This window comes from Hemitrygon akajei, chromosome 16 (assembly GCF_048418815.1).
Source record: "Hemitrygon akajei chromosome 16, sHemAka1.3, whole genome shotgun sequence".
Taxonomy (NCBI): domain Eukaryota; kingdom Metazoa; phylum Chordata; class Chondrichthyes; order Myliobatiformes; family Dasyatidae; genus Hemitrygon; species Hemitrygon akajei.
In genome coordinates, this window is record NC_133139.1 from 50,804,402 (window position 1) to 50,826,935 (window position 22,534).

The 22,534-nt window shown below is 44.4% G+C and overlaps 1 protein-coding gene across 1 annotated transcript in view; it reads right to left on the reverse strand.

Moving 5' to 3' along the window:
* The window catches only part of smim7 (small integral membrane protein 7), a 46,585-nt gene that overhangs the window by 16,294 nt on the left and 7,757 nt on the right, over nt 1-22,534 (reverse strand). Inside the window, exons 2-3 of the mRNA XM_073068866.1 lie at nt 20,972-21,013; nt 7,929-7,981 (exon numbers count right to left, since the gene is read on the reverse strand). Coding sequence (XP_072924967.1) covers nt 7,929-7,981; nt 20,972-21,013 — 95 coding nt within the window. The remainder of the gene's footprint in view (nt 1-7,928; nt 7,982-20,971; nt 21,014-22,534) is intronic.

A 22,534-nucleotide genomic window follows, 5' to 3' on the forward strand; every position in this document is an offset into this window, starting at 1 on the left:
AGCAGAGGTTTGAGATCAGAGTTTTCCTTTTCCTAGGTGAACTGCCAACCACAGATGATGAGCTCCATCTGCAGACCTTCAGTAGATCTCAATAAAATGGTTTTATTGAAATTTGAGTATTATTATTGCCCTCTTCAGGGAAGTTTGGCAACGCAAGGCAAACCTTAGGTTGTCAACTTTCAGCTCATACAGGAGACTGAGGTGATAGATATGAGCTACAGGGAGGTAGGCACCCCTAGGTTGCAGGAGGCAGTTAACAGGGTGACTGTCAGGAGAAGGGAAATGGACAGCCAGTGCTGAGTACCCTGCATTAGGGTTAGGGTTATTGAAGGATGGCCATTCCCTTCAATAACAAGTATACCACTTTGGATACTGTTGAGGGAGATGACCTTCCAGGAAAAGCCTCAGTGACTGACTCGCTGGCACTGAGTCTGGTGCTGTGGTTCAGAAGAAAAGAGAGGTGAAGAGGACTGCAGTGGTGATGGAAGATTCCACAGTCAGAGGAACAGAGATGAGATTCTGTGGATGCAATGGAGACACCGGATGGTATGTGCCAGGGTCAGGAATGTCTCGGATCAGGTCCATGGCATTTTAAAGGGGGAAGATGAGCAGCCAGAAGTCTTGGTACATATTAGCACCAATGACATAGGTAGGAAAGCTGAGGAGGTCCTGAAGAGAGATTTTAGGGAGTTATGTAGAATGCTGAAAAAAACAAGACCTCCAGAGTAGTAATCTCTGGATTGCTGCCCATGACACGTGCCAGTGAGGGTAGGAATAGGATGATTTGGTAGATGAATGCGTGGCTGAGGAACTGGTCCGGGGACAGGGAATCAGATTTATGGATCTTTGCAATCTCTTCTGGGGAAGGTACAACTTGTACAAAGGGATGGGTTACACCTGAACCCAAGGGGATTGATATCCTTGCAGGCATGTTTGCAGAGCTGTTTGGAAGGATTTAAGCTAATTTGGCAGGGGTTGGGAAACGAAGTGATGTCACTGAGGAGAAGGTTGTTGGTTTACAAACAGAGGCAGTGTGCAGTGAAACTCCTAGCAAGGAGAGGCTGATGATAAGGGCAAAATTACAGTCTACTTGATGAGTTGCAACATAAAAGGTGGACAAATTTGAAAGGGGTGATGAATACAAGACTGAAGGTGTTAGATTTGAATGCACACAGTATACGAAATGTACTTGTAGCACAGTTATAGTCTGGCATGTATGACATTGTGGGCATCACTGAATCGTGGCTAAAAGGTGGTTATAGCTGGAAGCTTAACATCCAATGATACAGATTGTATCAAAAGGACAAGGAGGTAGGCAGCAGGGTTGGTATGTCTCTGTTGGTAAAAAAAAATTAAATCAAATCATTAGAAAGAGGTGATATAGGGTCAGAAGGTGTTGAATCGTTGTGGGTACAGCTAAGGAACTGCAAGGGTAAAAAGACTCCAAACTAAAGGACAATGTTACAATAGTCATGGGGGATTTCAATATACAGGTAGGTGCTAGATCCCATGAGGGGGAATTTCTAGAATGCCTGTGAGATGGCTCTTTAAGAGCAGCTCATAGTTAAGCACACTAGGGGAATCAGCTATTCTGGATTAGGTGTTATGCAATGAACTAGAATTGATTAGAGAGCTTAAAGTAAAAGAACACAGAGGATACAGGACATTGATCATAATATGATAGAATTCACCCTGAATTTGAGAAGGAGAAGCTAAAGTCAGATGTATCAGTATTGCAGTGGAGTAAAGGGAATTAGAGGCATGAGTGAAGATCTGGCCAATATTAATTGGAAAAGAACACTGGCAGGGATGATGGCAGAGCAACAATGGCTGTAATTTCTGGGAGCAATTTGGACGGCACAAAATATATACATCCCAAAGAGGAAGAGGTATTCTAAAGGCAAGATGACATAACCGTAGCAAACAAGAGAAATCAAAATGAATGTAAAGGCTAAAGAGAGGGCATATAATAGTGCAAATTTGATGGGAAGATAGAGGATTGGGAAGCTTTTAAAAAAACCAACAGAAGGCAACTAAAAAGTCATAAAGAAGCAAAAGATGGAATATGAAGTTAAGCTAGCCATAATGTTAGAATAATACTCTTTATTGATGGCTTCATAGCCATATTTGCAGACAGTGTGAAAATAATTGAAGCAGCAGGTAACTTTGAGGATGTAGAGGCTACAGAGGACTCAGACAGATTAGGAGAATGGGCAAATAAGTGGCAGATATAGTGTCAAGAAGGGTATGGTCATACACTTTAGTAGAAGAAATAAATGTGCAGACCATTTTCTAAATAGAGAGAAAATTCAAAAGTCTGAGGTGCAAGGCACGGGATTCTCTAAGGGTTAATTTGCACGTTGAACAGTGGTAAGGAAGGCAGTTGTGATATTAGCATTCATTTCAAGAGGACTAGAATATAAATGCAAGGATGTAATGTTGAGGCTTTATAAAGCAGAGGTGAGGTCTCACTTGGAATATTGTGAGCAGTTTTGGATCTGAATTCTAAGGAAGGATGTGCTGACATTGAAGAGGGCTCAAAGGAGTTATACAAAAATGATTCTGGGATTGAAAGGCTTGTCATAAAAGGAGCTCTACTCACTTGAATTCAGAACAATGATGGATGACCTCAATTAAACTTATTGAAAGGCTTCAACAGAGTGGATGAAATGGTGGGGCAGTCTAAGACCAGAGGATACAGCCTCAGAATGGGGCAGTGGGGGGGGGGGGGTCCTTTTAGAACAGAGATGAGGAGGGATTTCTTTCACCAAAGAGTGATGAATCAATGTAATTCATATCCACAGGTGGCTGTGGAAGCCAAGTCATTGGGTATATTTAAGGTAGAGGTTGATATATATTTGATTGGTCAGGAAATGAAGACATATGGGGAAAAGGCAGGGGATTGGAGCCAAGAGGGAAAATGGGTCAGTAATGATGAAACGATGGAGCAGACTCAATGGCCAAATGGTCTCTTCTGGTCTAAAAGTACCTTAGAAATTTGGTCAGGCTTGCCACCTGGTGGCTGAGTACGGTAAGTGCACCATTCTCCATAGTCATTCTATTCACACATTCTATTTCAGAAACAATTTAAATTTCTATTTAAACCCCTCAACAAATATACACCAGCACTATAAGCATTTAATACCAGGATCAGAGAAAATATGAACATCCATCATCTCCAGATTAGTAGAAAAAGAGCTCTTCCTAAACCCCACCTTTCAGCACTAGTTCTGAAGCTCTGTGGAGTCACAACTTTTCAAATGCACACTGGAGTACAGTTGGCCCTCCTTATCCGCGGGGGATTGGTTCCGGGACCTCCTGCAGATACCAAAAAATGCGGATGCTCAAGTCCCTTATTTAACCAGTTGTACGATGGTCTTTAGGACCCAGTGGAACCCCGGACCTTATTTAACCTGTCTCAGTGCGGTGGACATTAGGACCCGGCGGCATAGCTCTGAATCTGCAGTGTTTTATGTTCATGAAAATAATGATGATCATGATTGAAAATAAAGTGGAAGTAATAAAGCGATCAGAAAGAGGTGAAATGCCATTGGTCATTGGAAAAGTGTTAGGCTACAGTCGGTCAACGATCGGAACGATTTTAATGGAGCATGTGAAAGGCCCTGCCCCAATGAAAGCTACAATTATTTCTAAGCAATGCAGTGGTTTAATTATTGAAATACATACATTTCTTAAGTGTTTTGTATGCATAGAAAGGTAAAATATATACTATATACTAAGACAAACGTTTGACTAACTGACGCTAAATAATACTGGATATACCTGTTCCGACTTCAAGACAGACTCAGAAACGGTACTCGTTCATAACCCGGGGACTGCTTGTACTTTAAAATCATCTCTAGATTACTTATAATACCTAATACAATGTGAATGCAATGTACATAGTTGTTATACTGTTTTAGGGAATAATTACAAGAAAAAACAGTCTGTACATGCTCAAACAACGAGTGCTGGAGAGAGAACTTCTGGGTTTTCCCGATCCGCTGTTAGTTGAATCCGCGCATGCAGAACCCGCCAATAAGGAGGGCTGACTGTACTGTGACAAGGAGTTGCAAACCCCTATAGCACTCTGCATTAAAACACTTTCCCCATCCTCCTCTGCTAATTCTACAATTTACCTTAAATGCATGCCTTTGGCTTCTCACTTTCTGTTTCCTCCCTGTGGCCTCCCATAATTTTATGCATGTCTTTTAAGGCCCTCCTTCTCCCCTCAGCTTTCAAATCCAGCCCTATCCAGTCTTCCGTCTTAGTGAATAGTTTCCAATGCTGGATACATATCTGTAAGCCACTCCTCTACAATATATCTTTCCTCTAAAGTGGTGACCTCAAGGTGTACATTGCATTAAAAAAGGCCTTTAGGCCCGACCCACCAATTACTAACCAAGGTGCCTATCCAAGTTAGTATCATTTACCTGTGTTTGGCCATATCCCTCTAAGTTTGCCCTTCACACCTTGACCCATGCCCTATAGTTTCATAACCCTACACAAGGAAATAGACTGACCCTTCATGGTGTTATAAAGCGCAAACACGAGGAAATCTGCAGATGCTGCAAGTTCATACAACACACACAAAATGCTGGTGGAACACAGCAGGCCAGGCAGCATCTATAAGGAGAAGCACTATCGATGTTTTGGACCGAGACCCTTCATCAGGACTAACTGAAAGGAGAGATACTAAGAGATTTGAAAGTAGTGGGGGGGGATGGGGGAAATGCGAAACGATAGAAGACCGGAGGGGGTGGGATGAAGCTAAGAGCTGGAAAGGTGATTGGCAAAAAGTGATACAGAGCTGGAGAAGGGAAAGGATCATGGTCATCAACTCTGGAGATGGCTTATCTACTGATATCTACTATAAGCCACAGACTCTCACAGCTACCTGGACTATTCCTCTTCCCACCCTGTCTCTTGCAAAAATGCTATCCCCTTCTCACAATTCCTCCGTCTCCGCTGCATCTGCCCTCAGGATGAAGCTTTTCATTCCAGGACAAAGGAGATGTCTTCCTTTTTTAAACAAAGGGGCTTCCCTTCTTCCACCATCAACTCTGCTCTCAAACGCATCTCTCCCATTTCCCGCACCCCATCCACCCGCCACCCCTCTCGGGATAGGGTTCCCCTTGTCCTCACCTACCACCCCACCAGCCTCCAGGTCCAACGTATAATTCTCCGTAACTTCCGCCAACTCCAACGGGATCCCACTACCAGGCACATCTTTCCCTCCCCCACCTTTCTGCTTTCCGCAGGGATCGCTCCCTACGTGACTTCCTTGTCCACTCGTCCCCCCCATCCCCCCATCCCTTCCCACCAATCTCCCTGCTGGCACTTATCCTTGTAAGCAGAACAAGTGCTACACCTGCCCTTACACATCCTCCCTCACCGCCATTCAGGGCCCCAGACAGTCCTTCCAGGTGAGGCGACACTTCACCTGTGAGTCGGCTGGTGTGGTATACTGCATCCGGTGCTCCCGGTGTGGCCTTTTATATATTGGTGAGACCCGACGCAGACTGGGAGACTGTTTCGCTGAACACCTACACTCTGTCCGACAGAGAAAGCAGGATCTCCCAGTGGCCACACATTTTAATTCCACGTCCCATTCCCATTCTGATATGTCTATCCATGGCCTCCTTTACCGTCAAGATGAATCCACACTCAGGTTGGAGGAACACCTTATATACCAGCGGGGTAGCCTCCAACCTGATGGCATGAACATTGACTTCTCTAACTTCCGTTAATGCCCCTCCTCCCTTTCTTACCCCATCCCTGACATATTTAGTTGTTTGTTTTTTTTCTCTCTCTCTGCCCATCACTCTGCCTGTTCTCCATCTCCCTCTGGTGCTCCCCCCTCCCCCTTTCTTTCTCCCGACGCCTCCCGTCCTATGATCCTTTCCCTTCTCCAGCTCTGTATCACTTTCGCCAATCACCTTTCCAGCTCTTAGCTTCATCCCACCCCCTCCGGTCTTCTATCATTTCGCATTTTCCCCTCCCCCCACTACTTTCAAATCTCTTAGTTTCTCTCCTTTCAGTTAGTCCTGACGAAGGGTCTCGGCCCGAAACATTGACAGAGCTTCTCCTTATAGATGCTGTCTGGCCTGCTGTGTTCCACCAGCATTTTGTGTGTGTTGTATGATGTTATAAACCTCTGTACAGTCACCCCTCAGCCTCCTTCAATCCAGAAAAATGAGTTTCAGGTCAACTAGTCTCTTACTATAACTCAAATCTTCCAGTCCCAGTAACACCCTTGTGAATACTGTCTGCATTTTCATAGCTTAATAACATCATTCCAATTCTATAGCAACCAGAACTGTAAATAATAATAAGGGTGATCTTGGCAACCTCTGAACAGCTATAACATCACATCCCAACATTTGTACTCATTGACCCAAAGGATGAAAATAAGGCCCCATATCTTTGAAGACTCTCAATTTGTACCTCCCCCTTGTTTTTTTTGTGAGAAAAATCTATCTTGAACCTTAGTCTCCTTCTGAAACATCTTTTGCCTTTCAGCTAAAAAAAATTGGTCTGACTCCAATTACCTTTGCCTTTTTCCATTACTTCAAGTCACTTTTTATTGTCATTTCGACCATAACTGCTGATACAGTACACAGTAAAAACAAGATGTTTTTCAGGACATGCTATATGAACAATACAAAAACTACACTGAACTACATAAACCAACACAAAATCTACACTGGACTACAGACCTACCCAGGACTACATAAAGTACACAGAACAGTGCAAGCATTACAATAAATAATAAACAAGACAGTAGGCACAGCAGAGGGCAGTAGGTTGGTAGTCCGATGGCTTGGGGGAAAATAAACAGCTGAATGGCGGCGTCCGGGGATTCCATTCGTTTCTGTACTCCCGCTGAGTATTTTGTTGCCACAGATGTCATCCAATTTAATGTCCATTGGCGAGCTGGCCGGCTAGGGCTTGCTTTTCTCCTAGCACGGACTCCTGCCCGCTCACCTCGCTTCCTCGCACACTGCTTACGACACCCCACATCTGGCCACCAGCATCAGGCGACTCCGAGGACTGCAGGCCCGATTCCCTCAGCAAGCCGAGGTCGCGCAATCTAACCAGCAGATTTTCATGAAGGTTTGTTTTTGGGCGATCTCTGTATTGTAGCAGTATCTGGCGATGGTAGATAGTCGCTCTGTTATCCATTGCCCTAAACCCTAATTGTGCCCTAAAATTAAATTAAAAAACTAAATTAAAGTAGCACTAGATCCGAAAGGCCACTGCTGCCGTGTGCCACCTGACTGAATTAACTACCATCCACACTTTCTCCTTCTGGTATTCCTGCCATCTTCCCCACTTCATTCCAAAATTATTCCTTATCCATTTCATTTTTTGAGTTTTCTACATACTGACCAAAAAGATTCTCCTCAATGTAACTTAGGAATGCTTGGGATACGAGTCTAGTTTGCACAACTTGAAAATTCCAGTATTTTCAAATTAATCCATTTGTTTTGTTCTTAGACCAGCTGTTCTGGACTACATACTTCCCTTATTGTATTGAAAAGTATGTTCATGAATAAAAGCGAGAAATTCAGATTGATATTGTTAAAATCTCCTTTCCAAACCAAAGTAAACAACACAGAATAGTTGATGTCTTAAAATAAACTATGACAGGAAGTTAGAACTCGATTAAAACTACTCAAACTAATGTGGTGGCAGTTTTGTAAACCTATATATTAACAACTGTGTGACATAGATACAAGTGGCATGTGTGTAGTGAGTGAATGCAAGACGGAACAGGTAACACAAGTTAGAACTCTACCAAATGATAATACCCCCAACCCCTTCACATGGAACTGATCATTCAAGCTCCAATAATATTATATTGTACTGAAGGATCAGATCGCAGAAGGAAATTTTAATTTAGAAGCCTTAAGAAATAAAAATACCTGTCGTCAGCTGTCGTCCATCTTCACCAAAACCTTGCAGTTCTTTTCTCTTTCTAAAATACAAAATGAGGAAAAGTCAATTGGTCATCTCATGCAGTGCAAACAAGAGAGCAGTGTAAATAAGCCAGATTGGCCGCTACATTTATCCAGAAATTCTGCTGTGTTGATGAATGTTTTTGTGAGTAACCATGATGAATTTTAGTTTCAGTATTCATGTCAGTTAGCTAGACTGCATTATGTAGTCATAGAAGGTCACTAGACAACAGGGTGACCTGTTGGGGCACCCTTTGACAGAAGGGTAGTGCAGTCTGATGTGAATCTGAAGGTAATAGACCAGGTGTTGGTAAATTGGTGAGTATAGATGGTCGGTCTAGAATCTAGATGGAGCAGGCTGAAGGCACTGTTTCTGTGCTGCATGACTATGACTCCATTTAAATCAGTAAAGCATCACTTCTGTTTCACAAAACAATACTGGACTGTGATAACCCTGAATTTTTCAATAGTGTCCATTTAAATAATATATTCTAAATTTTTCCCTACAACAGTTAAGCTAATTGGACTGTAGTTGTTTTGCTGCATTCCTCCCTCTGTTCTAATTCCTGATTTGTAGATATTACTGACATTTTATTGATATCTACAAAAGACAACTGATAAAATAACTATCTACTCATTTGCTATTACTAATTCTACAGACTCACTTTCAACAGGACTAACTTTTTAAACTCTATTTTTAAATATCTATAGAAACTTTTACTATCTGTTTTCATATTGTTGGCTAGCTTTATATCATAATTTTTTTCCTTATTGTTTAGTCACCCCTTGCTATTCTATCTTTTCTATTCAGTCTTCTAGCCTGCCACTCTTGTGCAATTACAAACTTTGTCTTTTTCCTTAACCGTGGATAGTGATTGGAAAATCTCTTCCTAATTGGAATGCATCAATTCTGTTTTCTGAAGATCCCCTTAAATGATGGCTTGCCCACAGAAGGCAAAGGACGATTCTAGATGGTTCATATTCTGTATGGAGGTCAGTGACCAGTGGTGTTCCACAACAATCTGTTTTGGGACCTCTTCTCTTTGTGATTTTTATAAATGGCCTGGATGAGGAAGTAGAAGGGTGGTTAGTAAGTGTGCTGATGACACAAGAGTTGAGTTGTTGTGGATAGACTGGAGGGTTGTCAGAGGTTACAGCAGGAAATTGATAGGATGCAGAACTGGGCTGAGAGGTGGCAGATGGAGTCCAATGCTGATAAGTGTGAAGTTGTTCATTTCGGTAGGTCAAATTTGAAGACAATATATATTAATGGTAAGACTCTGGGCAGTGTGATGATCAGGGAGATTTTGGTGTCCACGTTCATAGAACACTCAAAGCTGCTGTGCAGGTTGACAGTGTTGTTAAGAAGGTGTGTGGTGTGTTGGACTTCATCAACCTTGGGATTGAGGTCAAGAACCATGAGGTAATGTTACAGCTATACAAGACCTTAATTAGACCCCACTTGGGAGTACTGCGTTCAGTTCTGGTCACCTCACTACAGGAAGGATGTGGATACTATAGGAAGAGCGCAGAGGAGATTTACAAGGATGTTGCCTGGATTGGAGAGCATGCTATATGAGAATAGGTTGAGTGAACTTGGCCTTTTCTCCTTGGAGTGATGGAAGATGAGAGGTGAGCTGATAGAGGTGTATAAGATAATGAGCGGCATTGATCACGTGGATAGCCAGAGGCTTTTTCCCCAGGGCTAAAATGGCTAACACGAGGGGGCATAGTCTTAAGGTGCTTGGAAGTAGGTTAAAGGGGGATGTCAGAGGCAAGTTTTTCCAAACAGAGAGTGGTGGGTGCGTGGAATGCACTGCCAGCGATGGTGGTACAGCCAGATACAATAGGGTCTTTTAAGAGACTCTTAGAAAGGTACATGGAGCTTAGAAAAATCAAGGGCTATGTGGTAAGGAAATTCTCAGCAGTTTTTAGAGTAGGTTACATGGTTAGCACAGTATTGTGGGCCAAAAGGCCTGTAATGTGCTGTAAATTTCTATGTTCTATGCTTGCCGCCACCACATCTTGATTAACTGGTCCCTTAAGCCAATATGCCAGCTCACTTCAGCGGGCTCTGCTTTTGTTTACTTATAATAAGCTTAAGAGTCTCATCTTAAACCCTTTCTACTCTCCGTCAAAACGAATAGTAGAATTTGGTAGTACTATAATCACTGCTATTGAGGGCACCTTCACTGTGAGGTAATAATTAATCTCAGTGCAGATCCAGTACTACAGAACCACAAATCAAGATTTCCTTTGTCCAATTACCCTTTCCACTGTAGGTACTTTACGATCCACATGATCATTGTCATACTTTCCTGATTAGCTCCAATTATTTCTACCTTTACTCTTGGTTCTACTGTTTGGTTACTGAGGAACTTGACTTTTCTTCCATATGAGATCCTTTGCCTTTAATTTTGGTTGATGTGGACATGGTGGGCTGAAGAACCTGTGTCTATGCTGCATGACTAGAACTTCACGACTTCTTAATTACATGCCTAGGGCCTCAGACTGACCGACAATGCAGAACATATTTATTTGTCCTACCTATGAAATTGATACATACACCAATGATTCGATCCTCCTTCTTCCACTGCGTTCCACAGCAGCCTTGAGCAAGTGTCCTGAACACTTACCAAGCAGGCAGCAGACTTTCTGGACTTTTGCTCTTTGCTATAATGAATGTTTGTCCCCTTTACTACTTCTGTCCCTTACTACCACTAATTTTTGTTTGGTCCTCTAACTTAAAGGTCTTCTGGTACCACAATGTAATGATCAGTCAGTTCATCCAAAGAAGCTGATAAAACAACAAATCCTTTGGACAAAAAAGTTCAAAAGTATATTTATTATCATTGTATGTATACTTTATAAAGATTCATCTCTTTACAGGCAGACAAAACAAAATAGAGCCCAATAGAACCCATTAAAACAAAAGACTTTCAAACATACCATATACAGAGAGAGAAAAATTCGTGCAAACAATAAAAGTAAGCATATAGCTTCAGAACTGACATTCACAAATGTGAGTCACAGACACGAAACCAGGCATCACTGCCACCAACTGAACTGAGGACACTGAGGCTCCTACACTCTTTCCTTCTCAGCCCACTGATTTCCCTCACTTGAGTCACAAGCTCTTGTCACTGACTCTGTCTGAAGCAGAACATCCCAGTTTATGGGAAATGGGAACTTCATGGGACAAAGTATCCATGTAATTGTTCCCTTCCTGATATGCTGAGCTCAAACATTTACTGTAGATGTGTTTACCCTGGATCCCATTGCATTAAGACAACAGGAGCAGAAATAGGCCATTCAACCCATCGAGTCTGCTCTGCCATTTCATCATGGCTGATCCTGGATGTCACTCAACCCCATACACTTGCCTTCTTGCCATATCCTTTGATGCCCTGACCGATCAGGAAACTATCAACTTCCACCTTAAATATAAGCATGGACTTGGCCTCCACCACAGAACTACTACTCTCGGGCTAAAAAAATTCTTCCTTGCGTCTGTTCTAAAGGGTCACCCCTCAATTTTGAGGCTGTGCCCTCTAGTTCTGGATACCCCCACCATTGGAAACATCCTCTCCACATCCACCCTTTCAACATTCAGTAGGTTTCAATGAGATCCCCCACCCACTGCATTTTTCTAAATTCCAGTGAGTACAGGCCTAAAGCTGCCAAAAGTTCCTTGTATGTTAACCCCTTCATTTCTGGAATCATTCTCGTGAACCTTCTCCAAACTCTCTCCAACGACAACACATCCTTTCTGAGATGTGGGGCCCAAAACTGTTGACAATACTCTACGTGCAACCTGACTATTGTCTAATAAAGTCTCAGCATGATCTCCTTGCAATAAGTGCCAACATTGCATTTGCCTTCTTTAGCACAGGCTCAACCTGTAAATTAATCTTCTGTGAGTCTTGCACGAGGACTCTTGGGTTCCTCTGTACCTCTGATATTTGAACCTTCTCCCCTTTCAGATAATAGTTCACACTATTGTTCCTTTAACCAAAATGCATTATCATACATTTCCCAACACTGTATTCCATCTGCCACTTTTTTGCCCATTCTTCCAATTTGTCTGAGACCTGTTGCAATCGCATTGCTTCCTCAGCACTACCTACCCCTCCACCTATCTTTGGATCATACACAAACTTTGCCACATAGCCATTAATTCCACTATCTAAATCATTGACAAACAATGTGAAAAGCAGTGATACCTATACTGACCCATGAGGAACACCACTAGTCAACCATAAAAGGCACCTTTTTTCCCCATTTGCTGCCTCCTGCCTGTCAGCCATTCTGCTATCCATGCCAGTATCTTTCCTGTAATACCATAGGATTTTATCTTGTCATGTGCTTGCACCTTATCAAACACCTTCTGAAAATCCAAGTAAATGGCACCCACTGCCTCTTTGTCCTCACGTTACTTCCTTGAGGAACTAACAGAGTCACCAGGCAAGATTTCCCTTTACAGAAACCATGCTAGCTTTGAGTTACTTCATTATTAGTCACCAAGTACCTTGAAACCTCATTCTTAATAAATGACTCCCAATACTTACCCCAACTACTGAGGTTAGGCTAACAGGCCCATAATTTCCTTTCTTCTGCCTTCCTCCCTTCTTAAAGAGTGGAGTGACATTTGCAATCTTCCAGTCCTCTGGGACTATGCCAGAATCAAGTTTCTTCAACAAACTCTCTCAGGACTCTGGGATGTAATCCATCTACCCCAGGTGACTTACCCAACTTAAGGCCTTTGAGTTTGTCTAGCACTTTTTCCTTTGTAATAGCAATGGCACTCACTCCTGCTCCCTGACACTCACAGACCTCTGGTACATAGCTAGTGTCTTCCACAGTGATGACAGATGCAAAGTAACCCATTAAGTTCATCTGCCATTTCTTTGTCCCCCATTACTACCTCACCAGCATCATTTTCCAGTGGTACATTATCAACTCTCACCTCCCTTTTACTCTATATAACTGAAAAAACTTTAAATTTCTTGCTTTATATTATTGTCTAGCTTCCTCTCATTTTCCATCTTTTCCCTTCTTATAGCTTTTTAGTTGAATTTTGTTGGATTTTCAAAGCTTCCCAATCATCCAACTTCCCACTCACTTTTGCTAAATTATATGCCCTTTCCTTGGCTTTTATGCTGTCCTAAACTTCCCTTGTCAGCCACAGTTGCCTACCCGTCATTTGAGAACTACTTCTTCTGTGAGACTTATCTATCCTGCACTTTGTGAACGATTCCCAGAAACTTCAGCCATCTCTGCTCTGCCACCATCCCTGCCAGTTTTCTCCTCCAATCCACCTGGGCAAGCTTTTCTCTCATGCCTCTGTAATTCCCTGTATTCCACTGCGATACATGTGAGTTATGCTCTCTCAAATTGCAGTATGAATTCAATCATTATGATCACTGCCTCCTTAGGGTTCCTTTACATTAAGCTCCCTAATAAGATCTGGGTTATTACACAACACCAGATCTGATAGCCTTTCCCTGAGTAGGCTCAAGCACAAAGCTTTCTAAAAAGCCACCTCATAGGCATTCAACAAATTCCCTCTCTTACGATCTGACACCAACCCGACTTTCGCAATCCCCTTGCATACTGAAGTCCCGCATTATAATTGTGTCATTACCCTTATTACATTCCTTTTCCAGCTCCCTTTGCAATCTCAACCCCACATCTTGGTTACTATTTGCAGGCCTATATATGATTCCCATATTGGTTTTTCACTCTTGCATTTTTTGAAATTCCACCCACGAAGATTCAACATTCTCTGACCCTATGTCACCTCTTCCTAAAGATGTAATTCCATTTCTTACCAACAGAGCCACACCACTGCCTATGCCTTCCTGCCTGTCCTTTCAATACAAAGTATATCCTTTGATGTTACACTCCCAACTATAACCTTCTTTCAGCCACAACTCAGTGATGCCCACATCATACTGACCAATCTCTAACTATCTGTCTGTCTAACTGTATTACTCATGCTATTTTTGAAGGAGAACACCTATTCTCCTTGAGTACACACCAGTAGATGTTACAAGCATGTGAACTTATGAGAACTGAATGTTTGGGGAATGATAGTGTTGACCCTATTATTTATATGGTATCCACTGATGCATTGATCAGAGATTCCAACCAAGGCTCATATAACTAGATCTCGAGTTATTTAAGCGTTACCATTTATGATTACCAGCATCATCATCCGGCAGTGACTACAACTGAATTCTAAAAAGTTAAGATTTCATTTAATGTTCCATCTTATCACTTCTGCAAGATTCATGGCTTGGAGTCAGATACTACCTACATGAGATGAACTCGCCAGACTCACTTTAATGGGGGTGGCAGTACTCTCTGAGTTCCAAACTCGGTGCCTCCTTATTGCTATGGTCACTCCTGGTGTTAGATCTGGAGATGATTTGTCCAGAAGGTTTTTCAGCAGAATGAGGCACAAATCTGACGATTACAGCCATTTTATTAGATTTTCATCGTAGACAGACAGGGTCAGGCTTAACCAGCAAGCAAGGTAGAGGGGTCATAAAGGAATTTAACGAACTGTAAGTGGCTGTACCTGGCTGTAACAAAGCAATGTGAGCACATGATTTCCTTTTATACTGCAAACCGGTTTGAGTAAGTTTAGATAAGAAAGCAGTTTGGCAGCTACTGAGTCAGACTTCAGCTTAGCAAAGAAATACAGAAGTATAGATCCAAATATAAGTTACTCTGTCTAGAAACAGGTGATTATACAAACATTAAACAAGCGTAAAGAAAGCTAGAACTACAAGAACATAATAAAAACAACAAATAATCCATATTGCTCCTGATGACTCTTACAGCCTTTCTTACATTTGTTTTTTCTTCCAATCTTCTTGTATTAAATTCTTACAATTTAGTACAAGAGGTGATAAGTTGGAACAGTAAATCAAATGTGAACCTTGTGTGCTAATAAAAATTAAGTTGTAGAACCAAACCTCTTAATTGCTCTGTTCGGTTTTTGGGGCGAGACAGATTTATGTCTGGGTCCGACCAAATGCCGAATACTATCCTTTGCCTCTCTCCTGGCTAGACGCTTGATCCTCCTTAGATGGAGAGATGTTGCCCCGCCCACTCATGCGCAATGGCTTAACAACATTATGGCCTGCTTGGACCTCGAAAAAATTCATTATTCAGTTCTTAATTCGGATCTGAAGTTCCATAAGGTCTGGGGACCTTTTATCGAGTACTTTCATAACCTTCCTCTTGACCAGGGTTTTTTTTCTTCTTCTTTTCGGTCCCTTGCTTTCAGCTCCCTTTTTTTTCTGGTAGTAGGCATTATTATCCTCTGTTGCTAAGTGTATTCACAGTCTGGGAGTTTGACTGTCCTGACCTATACTCTCTATATTGTGTTGTGGTCGGTCTGGAGTTGTTGTTTTTTTTCTTGTGTTGTGGGGCTTGGGGAGGATACTAAGCTTACTTGTCTTTAATTTAGGTGCTTTTTTGTTAAATTCTCTTCCTTTGAGGCATATTGTTATTGTATGCTTAATCTTGCACTGTATTAATGTTCCTCATTGGGATTTGGGGTTTTTAATTTGTAAAATGTTTTGAAAAAGTAATTTTAAAAATTTTTTTTTATTAAAATTTAAAATAAATAAATAAAGTTGTACTAAACCTTGGTTTAGAATCTCATTGTTTGACATGTTCTAGGGTAATGTAATTGGTGGAAACGTACATAATTCACGACATTGAGTTGGGGTTTTTACTGTAAGAGGCTGGTCTGACATGATGATGTAGTTACGTAAGGATCTTTTGGCATGCTTTGTGTCCATTTTTTGGTGTTCAATAAATGAGCTGCTGTGGTTTTTTCTTAAATATAATCATCTCCACCATTTTATTTGTGAAAATCTACATAAGTTAGTTTACATATGTAGATTGATTGGAGCAGCTTCCGGTTGTTTATTGCTAAAAAGAAACAACCCCATGCAAAGAACCAAATGGTTATTGTCCCTTGTGACCAAATAAACATTAAAAAATACAGGTTCTGCTATTCGACAGATTGTGGCGACCCACTTTCTGCACAGACGAACTGGCTCACAAATAGCCAGCGCGCAGGGGGAGACTTTGGTAATGCACCTCTGACGTCATTTCTGCCCGGAGAGGGCGGGTGCTAGGGATTAAATGCCAGCGCTGTGAAGTTTGAATAAACTAGTCTCGAAATAACATGTCGTTATTTCAGCGCTGTGTGTAGCACATCACTACATTGGTGACCCCGACGGTCCAAATGGGATTTGGACCAAAGATGACCGACTCTTCATCTGTTCACACAGTTTCACTAAAACTGCCAACTTTCTGGACCGCGTGTGTGGTTTAGCCAAGCAGAAGCCCAGTTCCAGATTTGGCAGATATCTTCTGATTCCACGCGTTACTATCACGTGGTGAGCGCCCTTCACCAGGAGACGGCCGCCCAGGTTGCGGATTTCATACAGTCGCCTCCAGAAGAAGGCAAATATGAAGCATTAAAAGCGCTGCTCATTGGGACCCTTGGCCTCTCACGGTGTGAGCAGGGTGCCCGCCTGCTTCACCTGGACGGTTTGGGAGACAGACTGCCCTCAGCATTGATGAACGAGATGCTGGCCCTGGCTGACAGACACAAGCCCTGCCTCATGTTCGAGCAAGCGTTCCCAGAGCAACTGCCCGAGGACATACATCTGCTGCAGGCCGACGCAGATTTCAGCGACCCCCGGAAGGTGGCGGCCCGGGCAGACATGCTGTGGAAAGCCAAAAGGGAGAGCGTGGCGTCCATCGGTCAGATTACCAGGCCATGCGCCCAACAGCAGACCAGACCAGGCCCGGCAGAGGGGCGCACACAACACAGAGGCAGGAGTGAGGAGGCCAGTGAACAGTGGTGTTTCTACCACCAGTGGTGGGGCACAAAAGCCCGCCGTTGTCGCCCACCCTGCAAGGGCCAGGGCCAGCTGCCGCTAATAACTATGGTGGCTGGCCACCAGGACAGCCTCTTGTACGTCTGGGACAAACAGTTGGGACGCCGCTTCTTGGTTGACACCGGAGCGGAAATCAGCGTCTTGCCCCCCGACGGGGTACGACACCCGCAACAGAAAGCCAGGACCCACCCTGAGGGCCGCAAACGACAGCACGATATAGACCTACGGCACCCGCACAATGCAGCTGCAGTTCGGCGCCAGCCGGTTCACATGGGACTTCACACTGGCCGCGGTGGCCCAACCACTCCTGGGAGCGGACTTCTTGTGAGCTCACAGCCTGCTGGTCGACTTGCAAGGGAAAGGACTGGTACATGCCGAGACTTTCCAGACGTTCTCCCTGGGTGAAGCCAAGTTGCCGGCCTCACACCTGGACTCCATCACGCTGTCGGACAACGAATTCACCAGAATCCTGGCGGACTTTCCATCAATTCTGGCACTGCTGTTCACGGCAGCCATGCCCAGACACGGGGTTCAGCACCACATCCCGACCAAGGGACGCCCGCGCACGAAGGCTCCCCCCGGAAAAGCTCCGCCTGGCGAAGGAGGAGTTCAAGAGGATGGAGGAATTGGGGATCGTACGGAGGTCCGACAGCCCATGGGCCTCCCCCCTGTACATGGTGCCCAAAGCAGCCAGGGGTTGGAGACCATGCGGCGACTACCGCAGACTGAACGAGGCTACCACTCCAGACCGCTACCCCGTGCCGCACATACAGGACTTTGCAGCAAACCTGCACGGGGCAAGAATCTTTTCCAAAGTAGACCTTGTCCGGGGATACCATCAAATCCCGGTGCACCCTGAAGACATCCCCAAAACGGCACTTATCACCCCGTTCGGCCTGTTCGAGTTCCTCCGAATGCCGTTTGGCCTGAAGAATGCCGCACAGACGTTCCAGCGGCTAATGGATGTGGTGGGACATGACCTGGACTTTACGTTCATCTATTTGGACGACATCCTTATAGCCAGCAGTAGTCGCCAGGAGCATCTGTCCCACCTCCGCCAGCTCTACTCCCGCATGAGTGATTTCGGCCTCACGATCAACCCGGCCAAATGCCAGTTCAGTCTTGATACCATCGACTTCCTGGGCCACAGGATTACCAAAGACAGGGCAACAGCTCTGCCCGCCAAGGTAGATGCAATCCGCCACTTTGCCCGGCCCAACGCCTACAGGAGTTCGTTGGTATGGTGAACTTCTACCACTGTTTCCTCCCCTCAGCAGCCCGTATCATGCGCCCTTTGTACACCCTGATGTCGGGTAAAGGCAAGGCCATTACTTGGGACGAGGAGGCTGCGGCCGCTTTCGTTAAAGCCAAGGAAGCCTTGGCAGATGCCGCGATGCTGGCGCACCCCAGAACGGACGTTCCGACCGCACACACGGTGGACGCATCCGACACAGCAGTCGGTGGGGTGCTGGAGCAGCTCATCAACGGGCGCTGGCAACCCTTGGCGTTCTTCAGCAAGCACCTACAACCACCCAAACTCAAGTACAGTGCTTTCGACCGGGAGCTGTTGGCACTGTATCTGGCAATCCAGCATTTCAGGTACTTCTTAGAAGGCAGGCCGTTCACCGCGTTCATGGACCACAATCCGTTGACCTTCGTGTTCACGAAGGTGTCCGATCCCTGGTAGGCTCACCAGCAGCGACATCTGTCCTACATCTCCGAGTACATGACGGACATCCAGCATGTCTCGGGAAAGGACAACGTCATGGCGGACGCACTCTCCAGACCAGCTGTCCAGGCCCTGTCCTTGGGGGTGGACTATGCAGCACTGGCAGAGGCGCAGCAGGCAGATGACGAGATACCCAGCTACAGGACCACAGTCTCGGGTTTGCAGCTGCAGGACTTTCTTGTAGGCCCAGGTGAGAGGACCCTCCTGTGCGACGTGGCTACCGGCCAACCTCGCCCCATCGTCCCGGCAGCCTGGAGGCGGCGAGTTTTTGACTCCATACACGGTTTGGCGCACCCATCTATCAGGACAACCGTCCGGCTGGTCTCCAGCAAGTTCGCATGGCATGGACTTCGCAAGCAGGTCAGTGAATGGGCCAGAACGTCCGCGCAGTGCCAAACAGCCAAGGTGCAGCGGCACACTAAAGCCCCACCGCAGCAGTTCGAACCCACCCACTGGAGATTCGACCACATTCATGTGGATATCGTGGGCCCCCTACCAGTGTCCTGAGGAGCGCGGTACCTCCCAACTATGGTAGACCGGTTCACGAGGTGGCCAGAGGCGGTCCCGCTCACCGACACATCTGCCGATTCCTGCGCCCAAGCACTGATTGCAACCTGGGTAGCACGCTTCGGGGTACCGGCCCACATTACCTCCGACAGAGGCGCCCAGTTCACCTCCAGCCTGTGGTCGGCTGTGGCCAGCCTGTTGGGAACGCAGCTACACCACACTACTGCCTACCACCCACAGTCGAACAGACTAGTGGAACGCTTCCAGCGTCACTTGAAGTCGGCTCTCATGACCCGCCTGAGAGGACCTAACTGGGTGGATGAGCTTCCCTGGGTCCTGCTTGGAATTCGCACAGCGCCCAAAGAGGATCTGCATGCCTCGTCGGCCGAGTTGGTGTACGGCGCACCCCTGGCCGTCCCAGGAGAGTTCATACCAGCCCCAAGGGGGCAAGAGGAAGAACCCGCAGCTGTCCTGGACAGGCTACGCGAAAGGCTCGGCAACCTGGCCCCCGTACCAACTTCACAGCACGGACAGACCCCGACCCATGTACCCAAAGACCTGCAGAACTGCAAGTTTGTGTATGTACGAAGGGGCGGACACCGGGCACCGCTACAGCGGCCGTACGAGGGGCCATTCAAGGTGATCAACAACAACGGCTCCACGTACATTCTGGACATTGGGAGGAAAGAGGAGGTTTTCACGGTGGACCGACTCAAACCAGCCCAAGTGGACTTGGTGCAGCCGGTCGAGGTTCAGGCACCGCGGCGCAGAGGCAGACCTCCCAAACAGAGGCTGATCCAGACTGTGGACACTGGGGGGTGTATTGCCGGTTCGGGGGGGGGGGGGGGGTTATGTGGCGACCCACTTTCTGTGCAGGCGAACCGGCTCACAAATAGCCAGCGCGCGGGGAGAGACTTTGGTAATGCACCTCTGACGTCATTTCCACCCAGAGAGGGCGGGCGCTAGGGATTAAATGCCAGCACTGCGAAGTTTGAATAAACTAGTCTCGAAACGACTTACTGACTGCGTGTCGTTATTTCAGCGCTGTGTGTAGCACATCGCTACAAGATAATAATACAGAACCAAGCACTAATGGTGCAGAGGTAAGAAGTTTATCCAGAGAACTTAGATTATTAATAGAATAAATGGAATAAGTCGGCAACGATGACAGTGACCATGAAGGTAACAATCTAGTTTACAGGGGTCCATAGGGAAGGAAATCCACTATCCTTGACTAATCTAGGACTGGATATCCATCAAGTCTATCAAGGATGTCCATACAGAAAGGTGCCAGAAAAAGGTCAGTAACATCCCTCTCATCCTGTTTAGGGACTGCTTGTTCCACTCCCATCTGGGAGAAATTATAGCATCCATGTCAGGACTACCACTCAAAAACAATAATTTTCCTCAAACAATAAGGTTGATCAACACCTCCATCCACCACCTTATTTCCTGTCAGTCACCTTACGTACAGACACTTCTGTCCCTATGGACATACAATCAATGGATACAAGCCACCTTATGTACTTGTATTTATTACTTTTTTATTATTATGTTCTTTATCTTAGTGTTTTTATTGTGCTGCATCAGAACTAGAGTAAAAATTTATTTTGTTCTCCTTTAAATATGGACTTTCAATACCAAATTCAACTGAAAAGCTCTCATTTTATATTTTAAGGCTCCTTGTGTAATGCCCTATCTTTCCCATTCCTCTCAAAAATCAGGCAATAGTATTTTCTAAAATTATGAGATTCTAACTTTTAACCATTAAATGGAATGAAGACATACTGTATATTTCAGCCACAAAAGTCTGAATTCATTCCCGTCCAGCATTTTATACTCACAGTTTGAAGTTCAACACAGCTCCTGCATTCATCAGCAAGGTGCTGCAAGAGAATAAATTAATTGAAAACACTGGAAAGCAAGTTTATCCTGTATAATTGCCCACCCTTACCATTTCCCTTTGCCTGCTGCAGTTGATTAATTTGAACATACCAGGTGACCCCCACTTTACGAATGTTCGCTTTACGGCACTTCACTTTTACAAAAGACATACATTAGTAACCTGTTTTCGCATTACAAAGAGGATTTTCGCTTTTACGAATATTTTCCCCATATAAATTAATGGTTCTTCGCTTTACACCATTTCAGCTTAAAAAAGGTTTCATAGGAATGCTCTACCTTTGTAAAGGTGGGGACACCTGTATTTCCTACTGTTTGCTCGAATGCCTGTGTTTACATTTAGTTTCTTCTGACTGAAAGCTTCGTACCTCTGGAGAAGTAACCTCTTACTGTGGATACTTCCTGTTGTAGTTACATACAGAATAAAAACATTCCTGAAATATTTAGAACTTTTGTTGCATTTGCTACACACACAAAATGCTGAAGGAACTCAGTGAGTCAGGCAGCATGGAGAGAAATAAATAGGTAACATTTTGGACCAAGACCCTTAATTAGGTCTACACAGAGTATAGTCCATCAAAGTGTGACATGAAGGTTCAAGGGTTTGTTTAAAATGCATTCATCAATTTTTGTCCAATAAAGTACCATTTTCATCAAAATAAATTTCAAATTAAAATTTAAATACTATTAGTTTATGCTTATATAGTATTACAACATTGTAATATCTGAAGTTCTTTACAACTAATCTCGCTGCTGCCATCAGATAGAAAGTACAAGAACCTTAGGATTCACACCACTAGGTTCAGGAACAGTTACTACCCTCAACCGTCAGGCTATTGAATTGCCCCATCATTGAAATATTCCTACAGCCAATGATCTTACTTTAAGGACTATTTGTCTCATTATCTCATGTTTTCATTATTTATTGCTATTTATTTATATTTGCATTTGCACAGTTTGTTGTCTTCTGCACTCTGGTTGATCTTTCATTGATCCTGTGATAGATACTATTCTATAGATTTGCTGAGTATGACCACAGGAAAGTGAATCTCAGGGTTGTATGTGGTGACATATATGTACTTTGATAATAATATTTATTTTGAACTTTGAAGTATTATAGACAATAGACAATAGGTGCAGAAGTAGACCATTCGGCCCTTCGAGCCTGCACCACCATTCTGAGATCATGGCTGATCATCTACTATCAATACCCAGTTCCTGCCTTGTCCCCATATCCCTTGATTCCCCTATCCATAAGATACCTATCTAGCTCCTTCTTGAAAGCATCCAGAGAATTGGCCTCCACTGCCTTCCGAGGCAGTGCATTCCAGACCCCCACAACTCTCTGGGAGAAGTAGTTTTTCCTTAACTCTGTCCTAAATGACCTACCCCTTATTCTTAAACCATGCCCTCTGGTACTGGACTCTCCCAGCATCTGGAACATATTTCCTGCCTCTATCTTGTCCAATCCCTTAATAATCTTATATGTTGCAATCAGATCCCCT